Below are 25,609 nucleotides of genomic sequence, written 5' to 3'. Positions count from 1 at the left end.
AATAAATGTTTATGTATAAGCTTAAACTTATATCACAACTTTATTTTAGGTAATATTCCAACAATGAGATCTCAAATTAGAACCTTCTTTAAATAAACCAATCTCCTTATCAAACGTTCTTTTATAATTAAATTCAAATCTGAAAATAACTAGAAAGATTACTATTTTCGTGTCGTTGGTTTATCGCAAAGTCTTTTCTTTTTACAGTTGAATCGTTTTTTGTAAATTTGTCCTATTATCAGCAGTTCAAAAATAGCTGTCCGAGCTAATTTGGTCTGTGTGTATTTGTACTTGGATATAGCTGTCCAAATCGAGGTTTTTTTAATGTTTACTTTGAAATGGTTCAGATGTGCCAAGAATTCTGTAGCTTGTATAAGAGACATTAGTTACCTGATATGATAACATTATCGGCAGATAATACCATGTAGTATAGCGACATGAAAATAATAAATTAATCACTTATAAGTTACCATGGTTACGCTGCATTGTATTTATTATTATTATAATATTACACCGTTTACCATGTCTATTATACCCTGCATGATCGGGTGCTGATGCATTCAAAGAATACATTCCTCGTACCGGCATGACCGGGTATTCATGGCCTGGGTGGAAAGTGGCCAATGTATAATGTTACCTTATGGCTTACACAATCATGCAATTATATGGTAGAAGATATTGCCCCTACCCCTGAATAATTTTAATTGATCTAGTTACTTCAGACTCTCGCCTGAAGGTCTACACCAAGTTCTATTTCAAGCTATCACCCCTCCCCATCGGGGGACCATTCTAAAGGAAAGGAAATACACCAAGCCCCCATTTTCTCTCTCTGAAATGTTCTTGCTTTGTTTCTTTTAAAGAATGATAATTTTCTCTTTTTTCAACAAAGTATCATCAGCGTGTACGATTATTCAGATTGACGTATTCTATTTTTAACATTGTTTATCAAAACTAAGCCCCCTCCCCCCAGTCACTCTCATTACAATACATGCCCCAACCTCAACGTACGGTCCTTTTATATACATTTCAAATGATTCCTATTTTGTTTTTGTTGTTACAGTGGTTGTTTTCCTGTTGAAATTAAGAGCAAGAGTAGGCAAATTTCATTGGTAAATAATGCCTCGCCTCTTACCAACTAAAATCGTGTAAAAATAACCCAATTAAATGGCGATAAGGATCGAATGCTTTTAGCATATAAATTTCGTCTGATAAAAAAATATATAAATAGCTCTACTTATCTATTATAGTTTAGGCCTATCATGATTAAGGATATAGATTCCCTATAAAAGATATGACATGACCACTGTGACCAGGGGCGGATCCAGGCGGATCCAGGGGGGGCACATTTTTCCGAGGAAAATTTTGACAAGCAAAAAAGCAAAAAAGGGTTTTAACCAAAAATTAATGATATTTCGTCCACGAAGAAAATTGACAAGCAAAAAAAAAAGGAAAAAAGGTCTTCATTTTCAAAGGGGGGGGGGGGCACTTTTCTGTTTTAATGGCAAGTTTAAATTATAAATTCTGATTTTGCCTTTCAAAGGGCGGGGGGGCACTTTCCCCCCTCGCTTTCGAATATCTTTTAAAATTTGTTCCGTGTCTTGCCCTCCCCCGAAAAAAAAATAGCTGCATACGGCCTTGTGATTACTCTAAAAAATTTTCTTACATCTTTTGATTCATTTTATATTTATTTTCATCTCATTTTTTAGAATGTATTATATAGTTTTGACGTCTGATGATTATTTCAGTCCTGCATGATTTCATTCGAATATATAGACAAAAATAAATTAATCTCTGCCACGAGCTGGCGGTATATAGAGTGAGATAAAGTGGGACATGGATCGCGCATTTAAGGAGGCCGAAATGCAATACCTAATATTAGTTACAGCGCAAAAAAAAAAGAAAAAGAAAAAAGGATTGTTTATTTATTTTTAAAAAGAAGAAGAAGAAAAAAAATGGATTGAGAGGAGTAAAAAAGGAAGAACAAAGATAAGAGGAGGGAGAAAATCCGAATAAAAAAAAAAGGTAGGGGAATAGTTTTGAAAATAGATAATCTTTCCGCCGTCTTTCCGGTACCTTTATGAAATCAAACATTTCATTAGCTTTTTGCACTCGCATTGCTTGTTGAGTGAGATAATAATCTACTCCAGAGGATTGAATGGGGTTTAAAATCATCAGTTTTAAGTCAATACTACAAAACTCAAAAGATATTCGCAATTCGAGTTTTATATACAGTAAAAAAATATATATATAACACACACTGTGACTCTCATTACTGATTATCATGTCCAAGATCACATAAAGAGTGTGTATAGAGCTAGAGGTCCCATTTTTAGGTCAGATCCTCCCAAAAATATCAGTACGCCCATCGCGCTTGCATTTACAAATCATTCGATCAGTTATAAATTCGCATCATGCATGTTCATGATATTACAAAATAAACTGCTCAAAGCTATGTTCAATTTACAGGCCTAAATACATAATGAATATAAAACATCAAGCTTGCTCGTTCTCACTCATATTATTCATTTAGGCATACAGATGAGATGGAGGGAGCCAAGGCCACCCCCCCCCCCCCCAAAAAAAAATATATATATATACCGGTATATGTTTCACGATTAGGAAAAACAAGGAAAGAAAAGAGTGTGAAATGTGACACTATTTTCTAAATAGCTAGGGCCCCAAAATTTTCTACGCTACTGCATTATGAGAGATCCCTCATTTTGTTAGTCTACTATATACTGCCCCTCGATCGTGTAATCAACGCGGAACTCCCCCGCTGATCTGTCAGTGGACTCCCCCAAAAAACCTCTTGCCCTGGGTAAATTCTCGCTATCGACGAGAGAATACGAGATCCGCCTAGCGAGAAATAGTAGACAAAAAGGATAGAGGAGGTAACTATGACGATTTCCGTAGTAACGCACAACAGTACGTACACAGCTGACGCCGAATATAATGTAAACAATGAAACCCATGTGATATCCTCATACGGCGTTCTGTGCTCACTGAGAAACCATTCATTCGCGGAAGGTAGTTGCGATTTAGTTTTGAGATTTTAGTCGCTAACCAATAGTGTCCAAGTCTATATTTTCAATACATTCGCAGAGTAAGTACACATGTTTTAGTTTATGTTGACAGACACGTCTCGTTATTTCATTCCGGAATAATGTGTCAAACTTGGGCCTGAGTTGGGGTTTTCGTGTCATCTTTTTTTCCAGTCGAGTTTTTGATGCAGTCATTCTGCGGACACGGCGGGGCAATCGTTCTCTGTTTCTGGTATGGATGTGTAACTGTTAGTGTTACCATGCAGGGTCTTCATTTTATGATTTTAGATCCAAAGTTACTCCTGTCCTGGTCATTTTAAACGTATCGGTTTAAAGAATGACTCTATGAGCCTGGGCTGAGGTGAGGGTGGATGAATGCCAAGGTCGGAAATTTTAACCAAAGCAAAGCCAATAAAGGAAGATAAAAAAAATTAAAAAGTAGACGAGATAGGCCTAGATCTAATGACAATGTCTAATGAAGTTTTATCATCATCATCATCTGCTGTAATCTTCAAAGGGGTCTGCAGCCTATCTCAAAGATGAGATTAAACTTGGACGCACGTTATGAGGAGTGAGGGATATTTTCAAGGTGATTTTGCAGAAGCTTTTGGAAGCTGCCAAGCGAAACTGCATTAACTATTTGAAGAGGGAGTTTATTCCATTCAGGTACAGTTCGTTGGGAAAAGGCAAATTTGTCAATATTGCCTCTTGGACGATATGTCTGAAAACACTTGTTGTTATTTTGACTAGTGTGCATCTGACTTAATGAAAATTATCAATTTATGGATGCCCTAATAGTAATAGGCTAATGTATAATGCAGTTGAAAATATCTGCATGAGAACAGCTCCCAAGACAAATAAGATCTAATTTAGATTCTACATGTTTCTTAGATATATTACAAAACAACACTATTTTATTTTATCATAAACTATTAAATCATTCATTTAGCATATTTTAGTAGATTTATTCACACTATATGCATCTTTTTTTTTCCAGACAGCAAACGATTCCATCATGGATGCTGGTGCAACTCTCCTTTCCAAGTCCTATTCCCCGACGGTTCCAGTCTTTCCAACACGGACCACAGTCGGAACCAAGACAGACCATGCCCTGTCAAAAGAACTTGCCAAAATGAGTGGCCTAGGAGAAACTGGAGTCTATGGTGTTCCTACCGGTGCACCTGCTGCACAGGGTTTCCGCTCTGGCAAGCACACCACTCAAGAATGGCATGAATCTAACTACAACAAATACCTCCAGAGTTTCACAGACCGCGATAATGCCGAGAGACTATGTCACGAGTCTAAACAGCTTTCCAACGAGACCCATGCACTTACCATGCGTACGCAATCTGATGTCACAAAGAAGCTAGGGGATAGGATGAACGACATCCACTTTTGGAAGTGTGAGCTCAATCGTGAAATTGAGGAAATGATTCAGGAGACAGACCTTCTATGTGCACAGAAGAAGCGGTTAGAGAATGCCTTGGATGCAACAGAAGTGCCTCTGAATATTGCAAGGGATAATCTTACCTGTAGGGCAAGGAGACAGGACATTGATCTTGTTGGAGACAGGGTAGAAATGGCCCTAAATAAGGTGAGGAAAACATTATGTTGGGATGTTTATGGGGTATAAATGTTGACTATAACTTGTGTTCCTGTATAGACCCCCCCCCCCCTCACCACTGAATAAAACTAACTTTGCCTGAATGGCAACAACCATAGGGCAATACAACAAATAAGACAAATTAATCATAGGCGTAAATATCCATATCTGAACGGTACGCGCCTTAAAACCCAAGATAACAAAAACAACAAAGATGGAAGTATACACCAAAATACAATCCGTCTCAAAATACAACAATCCAATTTTTAGGATCGCCATTTAAGCTTTTTAAAACTTTCACAACTCTCATTTCGCAACCGATTTTGCTTCCCTCTTTTCATTATGATTTATTTTTCCTGATTGTTTATGCTTCATTGTAATGTTCTCCATCTTTCTCTGATTGAAAGAAAATAATTTAGAATCTCTTTTCAACTTCAATTATTTGACAATTTCGATTGTTTATTTCTTCCACAGGAGGTAGATATCATCACTAAGGTTCAAGATCTACTGAAGAGGACAATAGAACAGTCTGATAGGCAAATCAAGTAAGTAGGACAGTTCATTTGTTATGTTGCACCATGGATGGTGATGATACTGATGAAGAGTTTATCAAAATTATTTTCATGAAAGCTTCCATCATTGGTATTTGTCTCCAGCAGGACCCTCAAAATTCAATAAACCTCTTGAAAGTTTAAGGAAAAAATATTGAATCCACTCCAGGGTCCTTACCTTAATATCTGATAATAATCTGAGTCAGTAAGGGATGTGCAAATCTTACAATTATTGCTGAGTAATGGAATATATAACCAGGGAAATTTGCACCATTTCAAACATGTATGACACCTGGGGAAGCTAAATCATGTCTTTTTTCACCTTTGTTTTTTATTGTTTATCAGATTGAGATTCGTTTTTTCTCTTTTCCTTTTTTCCTCTGCCCATTTTTGCCCCTTGAAATAGTGCACAACACACTTGTTTCCCTCATAGTTACCCCTACTATAAAAATATATATTTTTGTAATTGATTATTATTACTAATGACATTGTTGATGTTTCTTTTTCCAGGCTCAATCGTGGTTCAAAGCACAAATTGACCATGGACTGGTCAGATAAAGTCTCTGCCTTCAAAATTGATGAGAAATGCACTGGACTGAACAACAATTCAACTGAGATCCAGTACAAGGAAGGATCAGCTAAATTTGAAGCAGTGTAAGTTTTTACTTCACAGTACATGCAGTTTCTGAATTTTACAAAGCTTGGAATAACTACATTCTCACTGTCCTGAATGAATAAAACTGACTGCATTTATAATTTAAAACTTTAAAGTGATACAAATGAAGCAAAAGGATCATTCTCATTCACTTTGTGATACTGGAGCAATTAATTCATGAATAGACTTAATGGTTCACTGATTGATTTTGTGTAAACTGACACTCAAAAGCTCACACTATTGAATTAATTAATCTTATGTATATTGCATTGTAAGAAATTTGTAATCTATGGTTACATGTAGCCCATATTAGGCTTCAAACTCAATAATGTGTCTTACAATTGATTGCAAATTTGTAGTTGATTTGTGGTCTGCTCCTTGCGGTAGAAATTATGAATTTATTTGCTTTAGTGAAAGTTGATCAGTCAGTTGTCAACTGCAAAAAAAAATCTTGCAACACTCTTTTCCATCATCTTATTCTGAGCAGGTGTTAATCATTATGTTTGTTCTTTTTCTTTTTACAGTCAAACAGACCCACAATCCTGGGCAGAGTTCTCACATGATAACATTGTCCGTGCCGAGCATGAACGTCTAGCCTCTCAGCAACTCCGTAACCTGATCGACCAGATCCTCACAGATACATCCAACGACATGAGGGAACAATGTAACACTGTCAACACTGAGTTCGCACGCCGCATTGAAGAAATGAACGATGCCAAGACCAAGATGGAGAATCACTTGCTGAAGGTGAATATACTGATTTCAATCCGTATTTTGATTCATTGTTGATTACCAATTATTTCTCAATACATTGTCAGCTTTGTCTATCAACACACTATCTGGACAGTATTCATCAGGGATATTCTTTCATGACCAAAACAATATATTTATTTTAATTGTCAGATTTTTGTCAATCAATGATTGCCTTCAATGTTTGTAAAAAAAAATTAAAAAACAGTATCCTTATCTCTCTTTATTGCCAATTTCAAGTTTTTCTCTAGCTTATCTAAAAAAAAATAAAAAATAAAACTTTCCAAAGTGAGAGTTCAAAGTGATCAGAGCCCCAAAATAACTTAAAAGGTCCATGTTAAACCCTTTACTAATTTTTCTCAAACAGACTGTTGAAGACATTGCCGGCATGGAGAAGAACATCAAGGATCTGACACAGGCCATTAAGGACAAAGAGGCCCCAATGAAGGTAGCCCAAACAAGACTGGACCACAGAACATATAGGCCAAATGTGGAACTCTGCAGGGACCCAGCCCAGTACAGGTACATGTTTGTTTCCAAATACATGATCATTTTTAAATAGTGATTATTGACACAATATTTACTTCTGAAACTGCAAGAAAAGGGTTTTTTTACATCTATGTTTATTCGTGATCATGTAGCAAGGTGCATCAGTTAGGCAAGGAGACCACCATATTTGATAGTAGATTTCAGGGAACAAACATTAAGCCATTTCTAATTTTGAATAAACAAAAAGGGATATTTCTTTACATATTTTCTCAGAATCCTCTTTGTCAGGTTTACTTGCTGTTAGTGAATCAGTTTAGAAGCCGAACTAATGAAAAATGTTGATAATTTTATTTTTTTCCTCAAATTAAACAAGAAAGAAATTGATGTTAAAATGTCATTCTTATTTGGTTCAGCTACCATGTGAATGTATGTGGAAAAAAACAAGATACGGTCGTCATGTTATTGTTTAAGGAAGACACTGTTTATCAATTTATCTGTTTCATGCGCATACTTATAATTGAAATATGCTAAAATCAAATTTCCTCCTTTATTTTCAGGATGGTTCAAGAAGTTGGCGAGATCCAGGACTCGATTGACAAGCTTCGACAGAAGCTGGCTGAATCCAAGGCCTCACTGAATGACCTGATGGACACCCGCATGGCCCTAGAAAAGGAGATTGCCCTCAAGAAGAACAGCATCTTTGTCGATCGCGACAAGTGCCTCAAATTCCGCACCCGCTACCCATCCACCTCCAAGCTTGTGGGATATCAGTAAATGTCACTGGTCCGTCATATATTATAATAAAACAGACATTACAAATGTGAGCATGTTCAGTAGTAGGAAGGAAACCAAAACGTCTTTGTTTAGGTATTTTTGCAATGTAAGCTTTGATATCTCAATTTATTGGTCATAGCTTATACTGCAAATTAGCTAAAGGCTGATAGTGAACTATTCACTGTTTTGGAATACAGATCTTTGAAGCGATACTCTACCATTTGCTCACTTTTGTAGTTGTTGAATATCAGCAAGCATGTAGATCTATTCATTTGCATGTATATATGTACTATCTGAAACAGTATTGCCGTACAAGCATAAAAGCAGAAATGAAGAATCAATAAACAAAGCTGCACAGAAATTTGGATTGGTCCCTTGAAAAAAATACTCATTTTGGACGTTGGAATGTGCATATTTATCTTAAACTATGCCTCCAGAGATTCTGGAGTTAACTCTTTGAGATCAACATTATAATGGGGAAGATTTTGTACTCGTAGAATGGGATATATTTGTTCATATTCATCATATCAAAAGCAATTCAGATATGTGCATGTTCTTTTTGTGTGTGTATTGCTTGGTAGCATCAAGAAATCTTGTACCAATGGTACGTTATATTGCTTATTTATGACATGATAAATATTTATCATTCCAACTTTTACTTAGGAAATAACATACATCCGTCCTTTTGATGCACATTATTTATCTCGTCTTTGCATCATGATCATCACTATATATTTTCTAATTTCATCATGACAGCACATTCTAGTGAACTTAGCTGCAATTTCTTACTTGCAATAACTTTAGGTATATACATTAGCTTAATGTTCCCCTCTCTATTCTATTTTTGAAGACCCTTTTCTATTGTGCCATGTATTATAGTATGTGTATATATATGAGATTTCATCAAATTAAATGGATGAATTGTTTCTGCATGAAATTTAAATGGTTATCATGCTTTCTATGTGAGTGATCAGAATATGTAATAAAAATAAAGTTGAAAAAAAAATATAATGAAACAAAGTTACTTGTTAGTTTTCATTTTCATGTGAAATTCGGATATATAGCAAGAAAGATGGTGGAGTAAGATACAACTTATTTGGTTTAAATTTCCATTCATAAATGATGTGCTCAATGTGAACATTTGATTTCAGGAGTCAGAGTGTAAATTGCAATTACTTCATGTGCTGTCTCTGTCTGTTGGTAAGTGAATTAAAAACTGTCCAACCCCAAACACAGCATAATGATGAAATTCACACTCGATCCAGGAGACATTGATGTTTAACATGTGAATGGTATTGGTGCAGGAATGTAGTCGAGGCTGGAGAAAATCTCCCATAGAACATGTGACTCGAGGCCAAGGCCGGCAAAATTTTGTTACAAGGTCAGTCTTGACTACATCCCTGGCATAGTGATAGTCCATTTTCCAAAATCACTTCATTATACTCCATTAATTTAACTAGTTTATTATCTAGGAAAAATTGTCTTTTGGTTTAGAGGTAGAAAGGGGGACAGGGAGAGAGAGAGCAACCAAGGAAGATGAACAGATTGAATCAGTACACACACCATAGTCTGGCATAGGAAATGAGTGCAAAAGTTAACATTTTGCCCAAGGTGATTCAATATTCCGACCAGATAATCCCCAGTTAAATTTCTCCAAAGTCAAAAAGAATTATGTGGTCCTAAGACATAGGCACACCCGTAGTGTATGTTCCAAGTGATCTACCTTGTATCTCTTGTCCTCATTTCTCATCCATCTCCAACTTAAAAAAAATAATAATCCTCCACATCTATGTAATTCTAGTTCTTTCTCTCTCTCTCTGTCCATCTACCTTCACATCATTATCCTACCTTCTCTCTCTCTCCCAATTTCTACCTACCTACTCCCTCACTTTTGTTTCTCTTCCTTTTCATTTCCTTTCATCAAGTCTCTCCCAACAAGCTCACAAAGACCCCAAAAATGGCATGGAAATTATCTGAAAACATGTCATTTCATTACCCAATTACAGTTTCGTCTTCTACCAACTGGTTCAATTAAAAGACGATATTGTCATTGGTTTTAACAAGTACAGATTTTGAGTTAATGATAACGTCACTGAAATGAAAAAATAAATGCGATGTCACTTAAGTCAAACTGGGATTACACAACGAGACACCATAGCCCGAATTCTTAATGGCAGTTTTAACCCATTGCCTACTTGATCCACGTGGTCCCTTTTCAGAGCCTATGGGAATCACAAAATTCAGTTTTAAGAAGATTAATCCATGGTTTTAAATACTGGATTACACATCTTTGTCACATATATTCACTTGTGTTGCTATCATTTGAGCATTATGAGCCAACGGTTTTAAATTCATGAATTAACCAATTAGATTTGCATTAATACTATCAATTCAAGAGGGGACTCTCATGATAGCAATAGGTGTGAATTAAAAACCCTGTAAAAAGGCATGCATTCATCATTGGAGCTGTCCTCGATTTTGTGGAAAATGAAGCGTAACCTGATATTATCAATACATGAACTCTGCATAAACTATGGTCTCAACACAACCAACTTTGTAAATCTGGGCCCATAAATCTCTCAACAGATCTAGTCAAGCATAGCTGCCAATCTATAGATATTGCATTTTCTTTCTATATATAAAAAAAAAGCTTTGAATATTCTTCATATCATCACAGTTCATGTCTAGAGAATTACCAATGGTTCACTGATAAAAATTAAAAACAAACGCCAGATCAATAATGATTTTTACAGATTTTAATAATTGCTGCAACAAACCTTCACTGGTTGGTTTCATATAATACAGTATCAAACCCTTCTCACATAAGGGTGAAAAAGAAAAAAAACATTTGACAAACAATCCTCAATCCTTGATCACTGAAACCTCCATTTAAATCCATTCAAACATTTATTTTGCATAAATCAAGGGAATTCCATTTCAGTTTAATCACTTGTACTTTAAGCGTAGAATCCCATTTGAAGATGGACAGCTATGACTAATTACCCCTTGCCTATGGCTAAAACAGTGCTACAGCTAATAAAAGTGGAGGGAAGGCAGTAAAATCTGATTCTTGTGAGGAAGGTTGAGGAAGGTTTTCAGTCAATGTTTTTTTTTATAAATTGCTCTACACAAAAGTAACATATAAGCATTGTGAGTGGTACAACAATTATTCATATAGATGAGTTGACCAAAATGATTCAGCACATTTCATTTGTCTGGCTATCTCACACAAAATTACATCTATGTTGTCTTTTCCCCAATTAAGCAAAACAGATTTTCATCCATTTTTCATTCTAGATGCATACTTCCCAGCAATCTTAGTTGATGAAATAAAGATCCAGCTGCATGAGACCTCAGAAAAACACCCCCCCCCCAAAAAAAAAAGCAATATAATTATAGATTTTGATTGATGAATCTTTTTATTTTCTACAAATTTTCATATTTAACACATACAAACAAATTAGAATTCACAAATTCATCCATGTATCACAAATACTGCTTGATAAAGGAAACAGAATCCAGGTTTATAGCAGAGAGTACAGTTAAGAGTAGACAATCACTTTTTTCTGCTGGTACAGTTGTGCAAATAGCATCATTTTACATTGGAAGAGTGGATAGATGTCATCAATCTATCAACAAGAACTTTGTGTGCAATCCACTGTGCATATGTCAATAGTACCCAGAAGTCCACTTGAATTCATGTACTTTGCTGGGTCAAACTGCAGGATGAGGTCACAGTTTTATAAATATGGTGTCGTAATCAAGAAATGGATGGTATTCATAAAATATATATAAGAATTATTTTGTGTGTCTCGATTTGAAATTAATACACCTAATGCCATCTCTATGTGATTTTATTTCCTCTGACTAGTGCCAGTGTGATAGACCTATTAAAATCAGATATATGGTACATGTAGTTCACCCAAGTCAATAATGTAAGGCTTTGGATTAACTTTTTTTGCACCACTCTGTATTTTTCACATGCTGAATCAATGGTCAATTTAATGTAAATCACTGGTAGCGCCATGTTCATACCACTCGCAATGCTGCAAAATTTTAAAACAAGAAACTAATCTATGCCTTTCCTTGTTCTCTGGCTTTTCTTCTCTCTTCCATTAATCTGGACTTCTGTTTCATCATGCACTTAACAGCATTGCCCAAACCTCCAAGCTCACCATCTGTAATATGGCGAGAGGAAACAGGGGAGGGGGTGGGCATAGACCAAAGAGAAGAAATGGATAGGGAAAGAGGAATGAAAAAAGAGGTGAAGAGAAGAAAAAAAGGGAAGACATTGAGAGTACAATTAAACTGTCACTTTATGAAATCAATATAAAGTTTACTCTCCCCCATAAGGATAGTTTATTAGAAGAGACTTGCGTTTAATTCCAAATCAAGCATGTACATGAGTCCCAAAAGCAAGCATAGGTCCTTTGATTAAATGCAAATTTGTTGTTGATTTTCATTTAATTGCGACTCACCTTTCTTGCAGAGCCCCATTACACTTCGGCTTCATTTGGGACTTATGCTTGATTTGGAATTGAACTTAAGATTCTTGCAATGCCTTGGATTTGAAGAGACCTGTTTAAGGAACTTAAACAGACCTAGGAGAAGTAAAAAGCATATTCCATAATCTGTTCCATAAAGCTGGTTAATCTTTCACTTCACTCCAATAAATAAATAAACTTTACTATGACATAATTTAAGCTATGAGGGAGATAAGCTGCACCATAGGAAATGTGAAATTCTCTGCACAAACGTACTTAGAGTTGCCTGCAAAAACAGAAAACAAAGAGGCAAAATCATTTTCAATTAAGATTGCCAATTTGAGGATTTCCAAAAACAAGTGTGTGTGTGAATATATATATATATATATTTCTCTACATCTGTGTTTAAGTTGAATTTGTTTGTCTTCTTTCAATGTTCGTAATGCGCCTTAACGCCCTCTACCTTCGTCTTTACGTCTATATGTGTATTATGACGGAATAAACTCATTCATAAACTTCGCCCTTTCGTAGGATGTAGGCATATATATATAATGCCTACATCAAACAAAGAAGAAGATTGATCAATTAGATAATATTGTTTTTGTTTCTACATATAATCCGAATAATGGAGACTTTTCAAATTCTATAAAACGGTCAATGTCCTTTTTGAATAATGATGCTAACCTTAAAAGGGTATTTGATAAAACTAATTATGTTGCAAGCAAAAGACAAGCTCCTAACTTGAAGAAAATTTACTTATTTACTTTAATTTACATATTTACTTCTCCTAGGTCTGACCTAGACCTAGGAGAAGTAAAAAGCATATTCCATAATCTGTTCCATAAAGCTGGTTAATCTTTCACTTCACTCCAATAAATAAATAAACTTTACTATGACATAATTTAAGCTATGAGGGAGATAAGCTGCACCATAGGAAATGTGAAATTCTCTGCACAAACGTACTTAGAGTTGCCTGCAAAAGCAGAAAACAAAGAGGCAAAATCATTTTCAATTAAGATTGCCAATTTGAGGATTTCCAAAAACAAGTGTGTGTGTGAATATATATATATATATATTTCTCTACATCTGTGTTTAAGTTGAATTTGTTTGTCTTCTTTCAATGTTCGTAATGCGCCTTAACGCCCTCTACCTTCGTCTTTACGTCTATATGTGTATTATGACGGAATAAACTCATTCATAAACTTCGCCCTTTCGTAGGATGTAGGCATATATATATAATGCCTACATCAAACAAAGAAGAAGATTGATCAATTAGATAATATTGTTTTTGTTTCTACATATAATCCGAATAATGGAGACTTTTCAAATTCTATAAAACGGTCAATGTCCTTTTTGAATAATGATGCTAACCTTAAAAGGGTATTTGATAAAACTAATTATGTTGCAAGCAAAAGACAAGCTCCTAACTTGAAGAAAATTTTGACAAAAGCATAGTTAGACAAATCACAAGGAGGGACGAAAAATGTGATAATAAACGATGTAAAACGTGCCCATATATGCCTACTACTGATAAGTTAGAATTTAAAAACAATGATAATAAAAAAACATTCAAATTGAAAGATTCAATTTCATGCACATCTCGGAATTTGATTTATTGCATGACCTGTAACGGATGTGGAAAAAAATATATTGGAGAAACAGGAGGAATTGTGAGGAATAGAATGACCCTCCACCGTCAACACAAAAGAGAAAAAATATCAAATTCTTAATGTAAGTAAACACATATCAATATGTGCAAAAGGAATAACTCCAGAATTTCATGTATACCTTTTTACAAATTAAAAAAAGACAATGAAAACAAACGTAAAATAAAAGAGAAACATTTCATTGACATATTTCAGCTGGAGTTGAATAGGCCTTAACATTATATTATTCATAAAGAATAAAAATGAAAATGGACAAACCATTGCTTCTTTTAATGGGTGTAAATAATAATGAAATATCTTTTGATCATAGCGCTTCAGATTATGACGTAAATTACGTCTTTTGATCATAGCGATTTAGATTATGACGTAAATTATATAATGATAACATAATGATTCCATTGCTACGCAACGCATCTCAGCAGCGTATACATGCTTAGTATATGGCGCTAGAGTGCAATTTTTGTATGAATTTGTTGTGAATCAATATTTCACCCTTTCTGAAGAAATAAAGACGAAACTAGTTAAAGTGGAATATTTGAGCATTCTTTGACTATTCTTCATTTAGTTTGATATATATATAATATATATATATATATATATATATATATATATATATATATATATATATATATATATATATATATATATATATATATATATATATATATATATATATATATATATATATATATATATATATATATATATATATATATATATATATATATATATATATATATATATATATATATATATATATATATATATATATATATATATATATATATATATATATATATATATATATATATATATATATATATATATATATATATATATATATATATATATATATATATATATATATATATATATATATATATATATATATATAAATGTGTGAAGTTATACATGTACCGTCTCTGTGGTCTAGTGGTTAAGGCACCGGCTTTCAAAGCTGGGGGCCCGGGTTCGATTCCCGGCAGAGACATTTTTTCGGCATCACCAATTTTTCCAAAAAGGGTAGATAGCTCTGGGGAACCTTGATTTAAGCTACGCCTACCATTGTTCTCTTCATCCATTTCTTTCACACAATATTTAAAAAAAAGAGTTGCCAAAGCTGTAGTACATGTATAACTTCACACATTTGTATACTTTCTCCCATACGTGTACTGTATCAAAGCAATAGCTTTGATCCAGCTGAGGCATGGCGGCTTGTCATTGTTCAAAACCCACCTTCACCCGACAAAGGAAATTACAATTGGTATGGTGTCGAAAATCTGTCTATCTGACGGTCAATCGGATCGGGGTCGCCCTAGCCACTAACCCGTCTCTGTGGTCTAGTGGTTAAGGCACCGGCGTTCAAAGCTGGGGGCCCGGGTTCGATTCCCGGCAGAGAAATTTTTTCGGCATCACCAATTTTTCCAAAAAGGGTAGATAGCTCTGGGGAACCTTGATTTAAGCTACGCCTACCATTGTTCTCTTCATCCATTTCTTTCACACAATATATATATATATATGATTTCCTGATGAAGCCCTATGTGCGAAAGTTTGATCTAATTTTTCTCCCTATGGTTGTTTTATTCACCTTGTATTTTGTTTTACACTACCACAACCGACGCAGGATCTTCATTTTTATTCTTGTATTTTTTTTAAAAGAAAAGACAACATTATATATATATATAAATAAAATAATGTTGTCTTTTCTTTATAACAGCAAACAGCCTAAACTTCTGCATGCCTAATATCTGATGCCAATGCTATGTAAACACATCAATATAGAAGTCTTTTCAGTCATAAATCAGGCAGGCTAGTAGGACAATTATTTCTAATGTTTATTCGATCGACAAGCATTTTTCAAGATAATAAAAGTAGTGAGCTTGATTCGAATGGCTGTAAAGTTGCATGTTATTATGTCCATTACGTGTGTTGTGTCAAAGCACAGAGTGTGTGTAAATGATACAGAATTTATATACTGGTTTGGACATACATGTACATTCCATTGCAGAATTTTTCGCATACTTCTAACCTAAGTTACTTACATTTTGCTTCATAGCCATCAGCAGCTTCTTCATACTCAGCAAGCTGTGCCTTGCATTCCTGTTTGGCGTTAGGTCCTTCCATCAGATTACAGTCAGCAAGAGCCTTCTGAAGAAACTTTAATATCTCCATATCAACCAACCTACAGAATGATGAGAAATGTCAAGTAAATGGAATATCATCATCATCATCATCATCACATATATGAACTTATTATAGATTGTGTATAAACCTTGAAGGTTATTTCATTTTACATTTGGGTTATGCATTTCATGGTACTCTATATTTGCAGGTTCAATTATAAATTTGGGCTTTGATAAAGGGTGCTTACTTTACTTTAATGCACACTGCTTTAGTTGTACCCAGACATAACATGTTTTAACCCACATCTCATCAATAACAAGTGGAATGCCTCTGGCGGTCTCACCTGCATCACGTGATTCAATATAGCAGCAGTGCTGACTTTGAAAACTACTACAGTGCGTATAAAAAAAAACGGGACAGATTTGAAAAGTCTATAAAATTTTTGTTTCAAATAATGATGTCTATATTTTGGTGTTAATAGATGCTCTAAGGTCTTATCTTTGAAATGCAATTTAAACAAATAAATTTTATTTATGCTTGAGCGAACACGGGACCTTTTTGTTGGGGGTTCAAAAAGAGGCTTGCGCCAGAATTGCAGAATATGTGTAATACAATGATCAGACTTCTTGCTAATCAGGAGACTTCCTCTTGACCTTTTCATTATCTGTGCCACAATTTTCGAATTATGCTGTCAAAATTCATTTACAAAGTTATTTATTTAATTGAATTATTTTGTTTTTTCATTTAAACTTCTCTTACCTTTTAATTTTCCTTCATAAGTAACTGAGAAAAGAAGTTGTTTTTTTGTCAACCCAAGCAAGAAGATTTGAATTATTAATTGGGAAAACTTGTGATTATTCAAATCGTTTTATTATGTGAAACACATTATGTTATGTACCTTTAAAAGACATGAATCTATTTTTCAATGGGTCATTAATTCCTTGACCAAGTTTAATTGCTTGACAGGAAACACAGGAAGGGATTCATGTCTTTCAATGACAATGGTGTATTGAGTCAATTTTGAAGGAGCTAGATATGGCAGATCAGGTAAAATGTATTAAAAAGTTGTGAGCGAGCGAAGTGAGCACGCAAATATTCCCACTTTTTTTAATTACAATATCAAATTTTGTGATAGATTTTGACATAATATTCAGAAAATAATATCATATTTTACTTTCTATCTTTCCTTTTATTTCCTGTCCACTCTTTTTCTTGGTCATGATTTTTTTAATTGAGGGGGGGGGGAGCAACCCGAGCGCCCGCCCATCTGTGTGGCTTTGTTCAAAAGGCACCATAACCTTTGTGGCACGTAATGAAAGGATTTGAATAAAAAAATCCATGCTCTCCCATAATTTGGTTGAAGAAAAATAATTTTAGATTGAAGAAGGAATATTCAAAGCTTACATAGAGCATATTAAAAAGAAATAACAGAATAATTCAAGCAAATAAATAGATCTGAAAATGAATTTTGACCGCATGATTTGAAAATTATGGCAAAGATAATGAAAAGGTTAAGAGGAAGTCTGCTAATTAGCAAGAAATCCGATCATCATATTACTCATATTCTGCAATTCTGGCGCAAGCCTCTTTTTGAACCCCCAACAAAAACGTCCCGTGTTCGCTCAAGCATGAACAAAACTAAATTTTTTTAATAATATTTGAAAGACAAGACCTTAGAGCACCTATTAACACCAAAATATAGACATAATAATTTGAAACAAAAATTTTATAGACTTTTCAAATCTGTCCCGTTTTTTTTTATACGCACTGTATAAAATTATTATTCACAAAAAACACCATTCATATAATGATACAATACTACATTCATTTACATTTGACCTTGATCATGTGACCTAAAACTTGTCAGTGATACTTGATTACCCCTATATCCACATTTTATACACTATATCTATAAACTTTGAAAGGTCATGTGACCTGAAACTCCACAAGATGTTCAGTGATACTTGGTTACTCTTATGTCCAAGTTTCATGAATCAGATCCATAAACTTTCAAAGTTATGATGGTAATTTAACAGATTCCCCCACATGGCCAATGTTCATTGACCTTTGACGTTGGTCATGTGACCTAAAATTCTCACAGGATGTTCAGTGATACTTGATTACTCTTATGTCCAAGTTTTATGAACTAGACCAATAAACTTTCAAAGTTATGATGGTAATTCAACAAATACCCCCAATTTGGCCAAAGTTCATTGACCCTAAATGACCTTTGACCTTGATCATGTAACGTCAAACTCAAGGAGGATGTTCAGTAATACTTCATTAACCTTATGTACAAGTTTCATGAACTAGGTCCATATATTTTCTAAGTTATGATGACATTTCAAAAACTTAACCTTAGGTTAAGATTTTGATGTTGATTCCCCCAACATGGTCTAAGTTCATTGACCCTAAATGACCTTTGACCTTGGTCATGTGACCTAAAACTCAGGCAGGATGTTTAGTAATACTTGATTAATCTTATGGCCAAGTTTCATGAACTAGGTCCATATACTTTTTAAGTTATGCTGTCATTTCAAAAACTTAACCTTTGGTTAAGATTTGGTGTTGACGCCGCCGCAGTCGGAAAAGCAGCGCATATAGTCTCACTCTACTATGCAGGTGAGACAAAAATGTTGGAAAAAATTAATAATTTGTGGATTTAACCACATTATTTATTTTTTAGTGCACTATATTTTCTTTATCTTAGAAAGTGATTAATATTGGTATACATATGATAAGCATTTCCTATATATGCATATTTTTGGGATAAAAAAATAATTGCTTACAGTCTGTTCCTATTCATCCAATGGATTCAGCAAAATAACAGCAATGACGAAAAAATTTACTTTGAAAATATAGGACTTTATTGATCCCTAACCAAGTTTTTCCTAAAATATTTTATATACGCATGCACTTACCTGTCTCTTTTGTATTGCATATTGGCCTCATACATGCAAACATAGTCATCAACAGCACAGTCTTCTATGGAGGTAACACGAGGAAATCTCTGGTGGTAATAGTAGTATGGACTTCTTTTGCGTTGGCCATCGACAAAGTCTGGAGTACACAATCACAAATAAAAATAGCAGAACTTTTATCAAGGCAAGACTTTAGTATTTTAAAAAATCTACCAGTAGTACCAACCAAGTTTGCAATTTATTGTTTTCCTTTTTTTCTTCCGTCTCATTTCAAATACGGTACTTATTTTGGTCTTTGGAATTTGGGGAGTCAAATTTCTTGTACATATTGACTATAGCCTACCCATATAAATGATCTTGAAAATGAAATCACAAAAACAGGCACTAATACTTTCTTAGCCCACCATTAAGAAACTAATTTCAGCTAAATTTTGCATAAATTTACTCTCTAATATTAGGGAGACTGCACACAGAGCTAAAAATTCTGCCCTTTTCACCATATTCACACGGCCAAAAATGGTAATGGTTTTGAGGGAAACATCAAAGTTCAATGCATTTCTGACATATGATTCCGTCATACGAGTAGCCAGGGGGGGGGGGCGGTGGGGGCAGTTGCCCCCCCCCCTTAAAAAAAATGCTCCCAAAAAGAAAAAAAAGAGAAAAGGAGAAAAAGCAAAAAGAAAAAGCAAAAGGATAAAAGGGAAGACAGGTATAGCTTTGTTGATTTTTACCCTTCATTTTTGGTCAAAAGAATAAAAACCTAAACGAGAAGTTCTTCTCTCTTCATACAAAATTTTGCTTTCGCACTCCGCACTTGAAAAATATCAAAATTGCCATTCCCTTTTCGTTTCCCACACCTTTTTACTACTCCGTTTTTCCCCTTTCCGGCCGTGGGAATCGTATATTCTTGCCAGAAATTATAAAGTATACATGGGTGTAATGAGTATGACAAGTATTTTTTCAAATATTGCATTGACACAAAATTTTGGCTCTTCTGTTCGGAGCGGGTAAACACTACCATCACTCCAAGAGTCCCCAAATTCTATTTTTTCTGCTTGTCAGCAAGTAATTTTTGGCAAAGTATCTCCTCAAAGGGGGAGGCATTAAATTAGTGCCGTGCTATATTTTTTTTGTTTTGTAATAGTATTTATCAAAATCATTCAGTTCAAGATCATACAAGTAATAGTATATCAACAAAACACTGTTCACAAAGTCAAATAATCATTCATAATCCGAAAAAATTGTAAAAAATACAGAATATAAAATTAAAATCATCATGAACAAAGTAAATATAACAAAGTAACAAAGTAATGTAACAAAAATGAATGCCATATGCAAAAGTATATACAATATTAAACTGTATCGCTGCACATCCATGTATTGTTTTGCGCCATTGATTTGAAAATCGCTGAAGTTTCTTAATCAAAAGGAAGCGCTAAATATGAGTGAAATTACACAATTTTTTTTTTCCATGTTGAGCTCATTTTTCTTCTTAATCAAATTATAATAATCTAAGAATTATCAAAATTAGAACAGGTTAAAGTTTCAGAGAATTTTCAGAGCTTCAACGCCATTCGCGGGAAGGAATAGCGCCTATTTCCTTCCTGTATATACCCGTCTTCTACTCTGATTTGCGACTTGAGTTTACGAAATTTAATGTGGATACACTTTTACAATCAAATCTGATGTGACCAAGGTAGGCATAATTGTATCTCTACTTTTATAAAACTTGTTAAGCTTCCGCGCTTCGCGCGGTATTAAAGAGGAATTATTTCAAATTCTTCAATCTTTTCCCATATTTGGGGTGCTCATAATTTCTTTCAAAAACAATTTTTTTAATCATTGCAAGTCAATATTCAAGTTGATAAGGGTACTAGAGACGCAACAGATGCCTTCTTTTGATTTGAATTCAATGAGATATCGAAAACCTCCCCTAGGGAGCGCGCTTCGCGCACTCTGTAAGTATTGCCATGCTTCGCATGCACTTACGGCCCCTCCAGAATTAAATCCTGGCTACGCGGTTGGATCCCGTTATCCAAATTTTAATGATTTTGGTATCAAATTAAAGAGAATAAAATACACCAAATATCCTACTTATTTTACATTTGGTTACTACCATAATTTTGATGAGGCATTAAAAAAGGAAGTTCAACGTCTCGTAGCTTGTGAATAAATATACCATATTTTTGTAGTATTGATAATGGCAAATCCAATAGAAATACTCATTTTTCACCTTTCCTTCAGGATCAAGTGTCAGAATTTATTTCAAAATACCCATCCCCCACTACTTCAGAAAGCCCAATGCAAAATTGCACACAAACTATCTGCACTCTATGTGTGGTCGTGCGTGCGTTTCAGCTGTGTGTGTGTGTGTGTGGTGACAAATTATACTACAGAGCCTATTAAGAGCATTTGGCTGAATTTCATTCGAAATTCATTTGATTATTATTCAAAAACGGATTCATGGATTACTATGAAATTTGGTAGATTTCTATTTTGCACTATTTTCAAGATCTGAAAAAACAATAGTCTAATGAAGTGGTTGTTGAGATAAAAAAACTATTGCGGTCTCCCTACTAATATTTAACTACATTGTGATTTCTCCTATGGATTGCTCTAGTTTATCATTATGGCAGGTAAGATGCCCCAAGTCTGTCCTGTGCCCCTAGTCTGTGCATACGCATATCTGCACAATTCTATATAGATCTAACGTTAGACAAAAAATCAATCTATTTCAGTCAGGTCTTCATGATATGCTCCGCCGAGACTAGCCAGGAGGCTCCTAGAGAGTCACTAACGTGTGCTTACTCTCCACGGAGCCAGGGATTGCGTCCCATTCATGACGCATATCGAGGATTAGACCAAAAGCTTCGGTCTCCGTTATGTTGATTGTTCCGCTGAACTCCGTTGGCTCCACCCACCAAATACAGAGACCGGAGCTCTAACTCGATCTGTACAGGTACTCAATGGCCATATGTTTATTTATTAAGTTCGGATAAACTAGGAAGTGGGAGTTGCGCGACAGCCGAAGAAAGTCACTGTTTTTTCCCCTTTTAAGTTTATTTTTTCCGGTTTTGGTGCATCTCAGGCCAAAACTGAATAATAATCTTTATTTTAGACAAGTTCTTTTTATATATTTTTCTGAAATAAAGGCAAAAATCGATGAGCCCATTACCCCTAATGGTGGCTGCACAATAGCGAGCCGTCTGTGTACAAGGAGAAAAAAAAATTAAGAATGTTTAAAAACTCCTCAAAACAGACGGCTGTCTAATCGAGGAAATGCATCATGTATCTTGGCAAAGAACAAAAATAAACAAGATTTAAACATCGTGGCAGATTATCCCCATCTTTTCATATTTTTCTCTTTTTTTTTTAAAAGAATTCTTGTTTGAAAATGAAATCAATGTCATAAATGTCGGAAATGAAGTTGTAACTTGTATCCCATTTACATGATTTAGGGCTAGATCTTTTAGAAGTAGAAATCTTGTGGGCGAAAATTTCAGGTTTTTTGTGGTACACGCACATGAATAATGCATTTTACTTTTAGCTAATAATGGGACGCAATCCCCAGATCCCTGGCTCTGTGGAGAGTAACTCAGTAAGCACATGCATGATGCAACTCGTGACGTTAGTTAATGATTTTTACTCTCCTGGGCGGCTAGCCAAGACCACTCTAGGCGACACCGCAATACTTACCCGTGTTAATAAAGTGGGACTCCGCTCACGCGCGTTTGGGCCTCCCTAGCTTAGAACTAAGCACTAATATCACCTTAAAAACTAAATCGACAAGGTATGTATAATCTATTTACAACTTTAATAATGTTTAATCGGTACTCACCGGTTCTTTTGATGTATTTTCTCAAGAATTCCCACGGATTTGTCTCAAATCTCGCGACAAACCACGTCGCCATAGACAGCTGCATATTCTTTTTTATTTATAAATAAAGCGCCCCTTACGATAGTTGTTAACAACGCGGCCAAATCGTTAGGTTTTTTGCACTGTGTCCAAGGCTTTTTTATTTTGTTTGATTTTTTAATTTTTAATAAATATTTTGTTCAATAGCGATTTTTACGTCAAATATTAAATTTATATCACAAAATATTTTTTAATTGTAGAAATATACATAATATTATGCAATAATTTATTCTATATATATTTTATAATAAAATTTATAATTGTTGCGGTCTTTAAAAAAGGATAGTCGATTGATCAGGTGATGACCACACGTATCACGTGATCTGAAAATCAGCTTCATACCGCTTTGATCGCACTCGACGGTGACCGGACTGACTGCCAAAAAAAGATCGAAAAATGACTCAAATGTAAGTTTCCCTTTATTTTATTAAATTCAAATTAGGAATAGGAATATATTTAATGGGCAATCTTTTAATAAATGATAAACAAACGAGGACAAAACTCATATTTTGGGAGTAATATCATACTTGGGTGCAGGAAACAGTACGGCAGTCAGACTGCAGGTCCCAAGAAAGTGGCTTCTTTCATCCAAGTGATATTCATGACTTGAGATGTTTTGCATATTTAATGAGCTTGATGCGGACCAAAACACCTCTTTTCATTCGGTCATTGCTGCTCTAATTGTGCATCGAATTTCATGAATTTGGTACCATTGTAAAGAAGAAGAATCATTCTTTCAGGTCATGTGTTTGGATTTATTCAAAGATTTTGTAATATAGGTTAAAATTTTGATCTAAAATATGCTACAAAATAAATATTTTCACCTGACAAAAGCTGCTATTTTCACACTTTATTTTTGTTTGAGCCCAAATGATTTTTATATCATGATAAAGCTGAATATGTATGCTTTGAAATGATATAGGTTTCAAAATAAGAATTGGTTTAATCGGGTCAAGATCACACTTTTCATTTGCCAAGTACATAAAGCAGCTTGAAAACAAGAATACTGCACTCTGATTGGTCAAAGAGACCGCACACTGGCAAATTCCAACGGTTCCAGTGCCTGGGTTCGTGGGAAGGTCACACTTCCCATGTGGTTATCTCCTCAAATACCCCGCGCCTGTTGTTCTGTGAATCTTATCCAGCCAATCAGAACTCTGGATTTCATGCAAGTACACAATTTCAGAAATCTCGCCTTGTACCTTGGTGGGAAAAGTGTGATCTTGACCCGATTAAAAGGTGCTGCATATCAAGAGTGGCATTGTGAGAAAGTACAGAAGTTCAGCTTTATGTTGATATGAATATCATTGAGGCTCAAAATAAAAAGTTTTGCACAATTTGCAAAAGAAAACAGAGGAAGAAAATTCAGTTTTGAGGCACATTTTCAGGCCAGAAATTTACTTATTTAACAAAATGTTGTATACAAAATAAATGACCAATATGAAAGAGTAACTTTTACTCTATCTGATGGTGCAATAATATTTCATTTAACTTGAGGTTAAAACAGGTAAATTCTTAGAGAAAGAAAATCTCACGAATCACGAGATTTTGCAAGGAGGAGGATTCAGCCACGAGATGATTTGGATGAATCTGGCCTTTTTGCTCATTAGCATAGGGACCTGCGGTCTGACTGACGGTTAGAAGTTCTAACCTGTTTTTAACGCATTGTCGCCTATGAGGTCCATACATGCTAATGTTTGGACCTCATTGCCATGGTACTAGGAGTGGCCAAGACATCGCGCGTCTGGCTTCGGGGCATGCCGGCATTCCCCATGGACCATAACAAGTCTCTCAAATAACATTATTAACACTACTAAAGTTAGAAGTCTCACACCACAGAATACAAAATAAATTCACATTTTTTTATCAAAAAATAATCAAGCCTAGTTAGTTAAACTGTTAAACTTTTTTTTTAAGCCCTTTTGGCCTTATTTTGGCTTCACTTCAACTTCAACTTAAGTTCAAGTGATGAAAATCATATATTTCATTACATTTTAAAATATTTATGAAAAACTTACTCATAGACATAAGAATATAAGGAACGTTATCAACTTCATGTTTAATCTTGTGAACAGACGTACATGCCAGACACATCACGCATCTTGTCGTGTGGGACTGAGCAAATCGAATTGTTAAATATACCTCAATTAACTATCATGGAATTCATACCTCTTACAAAAGTCACGGGAGCATCAACAGTATAATAGAAGGCCTTCCCTATAAAGTCTTCCAAGACACCCATTTTGTTTTTAAAAGGTGTTTAATAAGGAAGAAAAGCTCTCTGTTCGACTTCGACGACCAACCCTGACGGTAGGCACTTACTTATGATCCAAGTTTGAAAGGAGACTCGTAAAATGACGTCAGTCTCGCCGATGAATATTCATTAGATCGTGGTCGTGCGTGTTCAATACACACTGCGTGCAGGCATGCAGATAGTTATATGCGAGGAACTTTGGCTCCAGAGACAAGTTGTCAAATAACGTGTGTGTGTGTGCGTGTGTGTACCATCGGCTGGTAGTACGCCATGCTGTCTAAGACTTCAAACGCGTCGGAGAGAGTGCATGGCAATTCGGTAAAACGAAGTTTCCGATATAAAGAGATAATAAAATAACACTATGTACAGTACGCCCGGGG

The 25,609-nt window shown here is 34.9% G+C and overlaps 2 protein-coding genes across 3 annotated transcripts; one reads left to right on the top strand and one right to left on the bottom strand.

Moving 5' to 3' along the window:
* The first annotated feature begins 2,838 nt into the window (after positions 1 to 2,838).
* On the top strand, positions 2,839 to 11,233 carry LOC129269474 (tektin-4-like). Of its 2 annotated transcripts, none has more exons than XM_054906977.2 (7): positions 2,839 to 3,103; positions 4,039 to 4,635; positions 5,119 to 5,189; positions 5,706 to 5,849; positions 6,375 to 6,597; positions 6,968 to 7,122; positions 7,647 to 11,233. In XM_054906977.2, exons 2-7 carry the CDS (start codon positions 4,057 to 4,059, stop codon positions 7,861 to 7,863), a joined length of 1,389 nt encoding a protein of 462 aa, XP_054762952.2. In that variant the 5' UTR covers positions 2,839 to 3,103; positions 4,039 to 4,056; the 3' UTR covers positions 7,864 to 11,233. The 2 variants fall into 2 exon arrangements, with proteins under 2 accessions (XP_054762952.2, XP_063961889.1); XM_064105819.1 differs by having other exon boundaries at positions 3,101 to 3,273; positions 7,647 to 8,800.
* On the bottom strand, positions 10,605 to 25,419 carry LOC129270481 (NADH dehydrogenase [ubiquinone] 1 beta subcomplex subunit 10-like). Its single transcript, XM_064105820.1, has 4 exons — positions 25,145 to 25,419; positions 19,060 to 19,198; positions 16,057 to 16,196; positions 10,605 to 12,041 (listed from the first exon to the last, which is right to left on the bottom strand). Exons 1-4 carry the CDS (start codon positions 25,215 to 25,217, stop codon positions 11,938 to 11,940), a joined length of 456 nt encoding a protein of 151 aa, XP_063961890.1. The 5' UTR covers positions 25,218 to 25,419; the 3' UTR covers positions 10,605 to 11,937.
* Between the last annotated feature and the right edge of the window lie 190 nt (positions 25,420 to 25,609).

Source organism: Lytechinus pictus, chromosome 10 (assembly GCF_037042905.1).
Source record: "Lytechinus pictus isolate F3 Inbred chromosome 10, Lp3.0, whole genome shotgun sequence".
Lineage (NCBI taxonomy): Eukaryota > Metazoa > Echinodermata > Echinoidea > Temnopleuroida > Toxopneustidae > Lytechinus > Lytechinus pictus.
The sequence above is the reverse complement of the archived record's forward strand: the minus strand, read 5'-3'. Positions and strand labels throughout refer to the sequence as shown.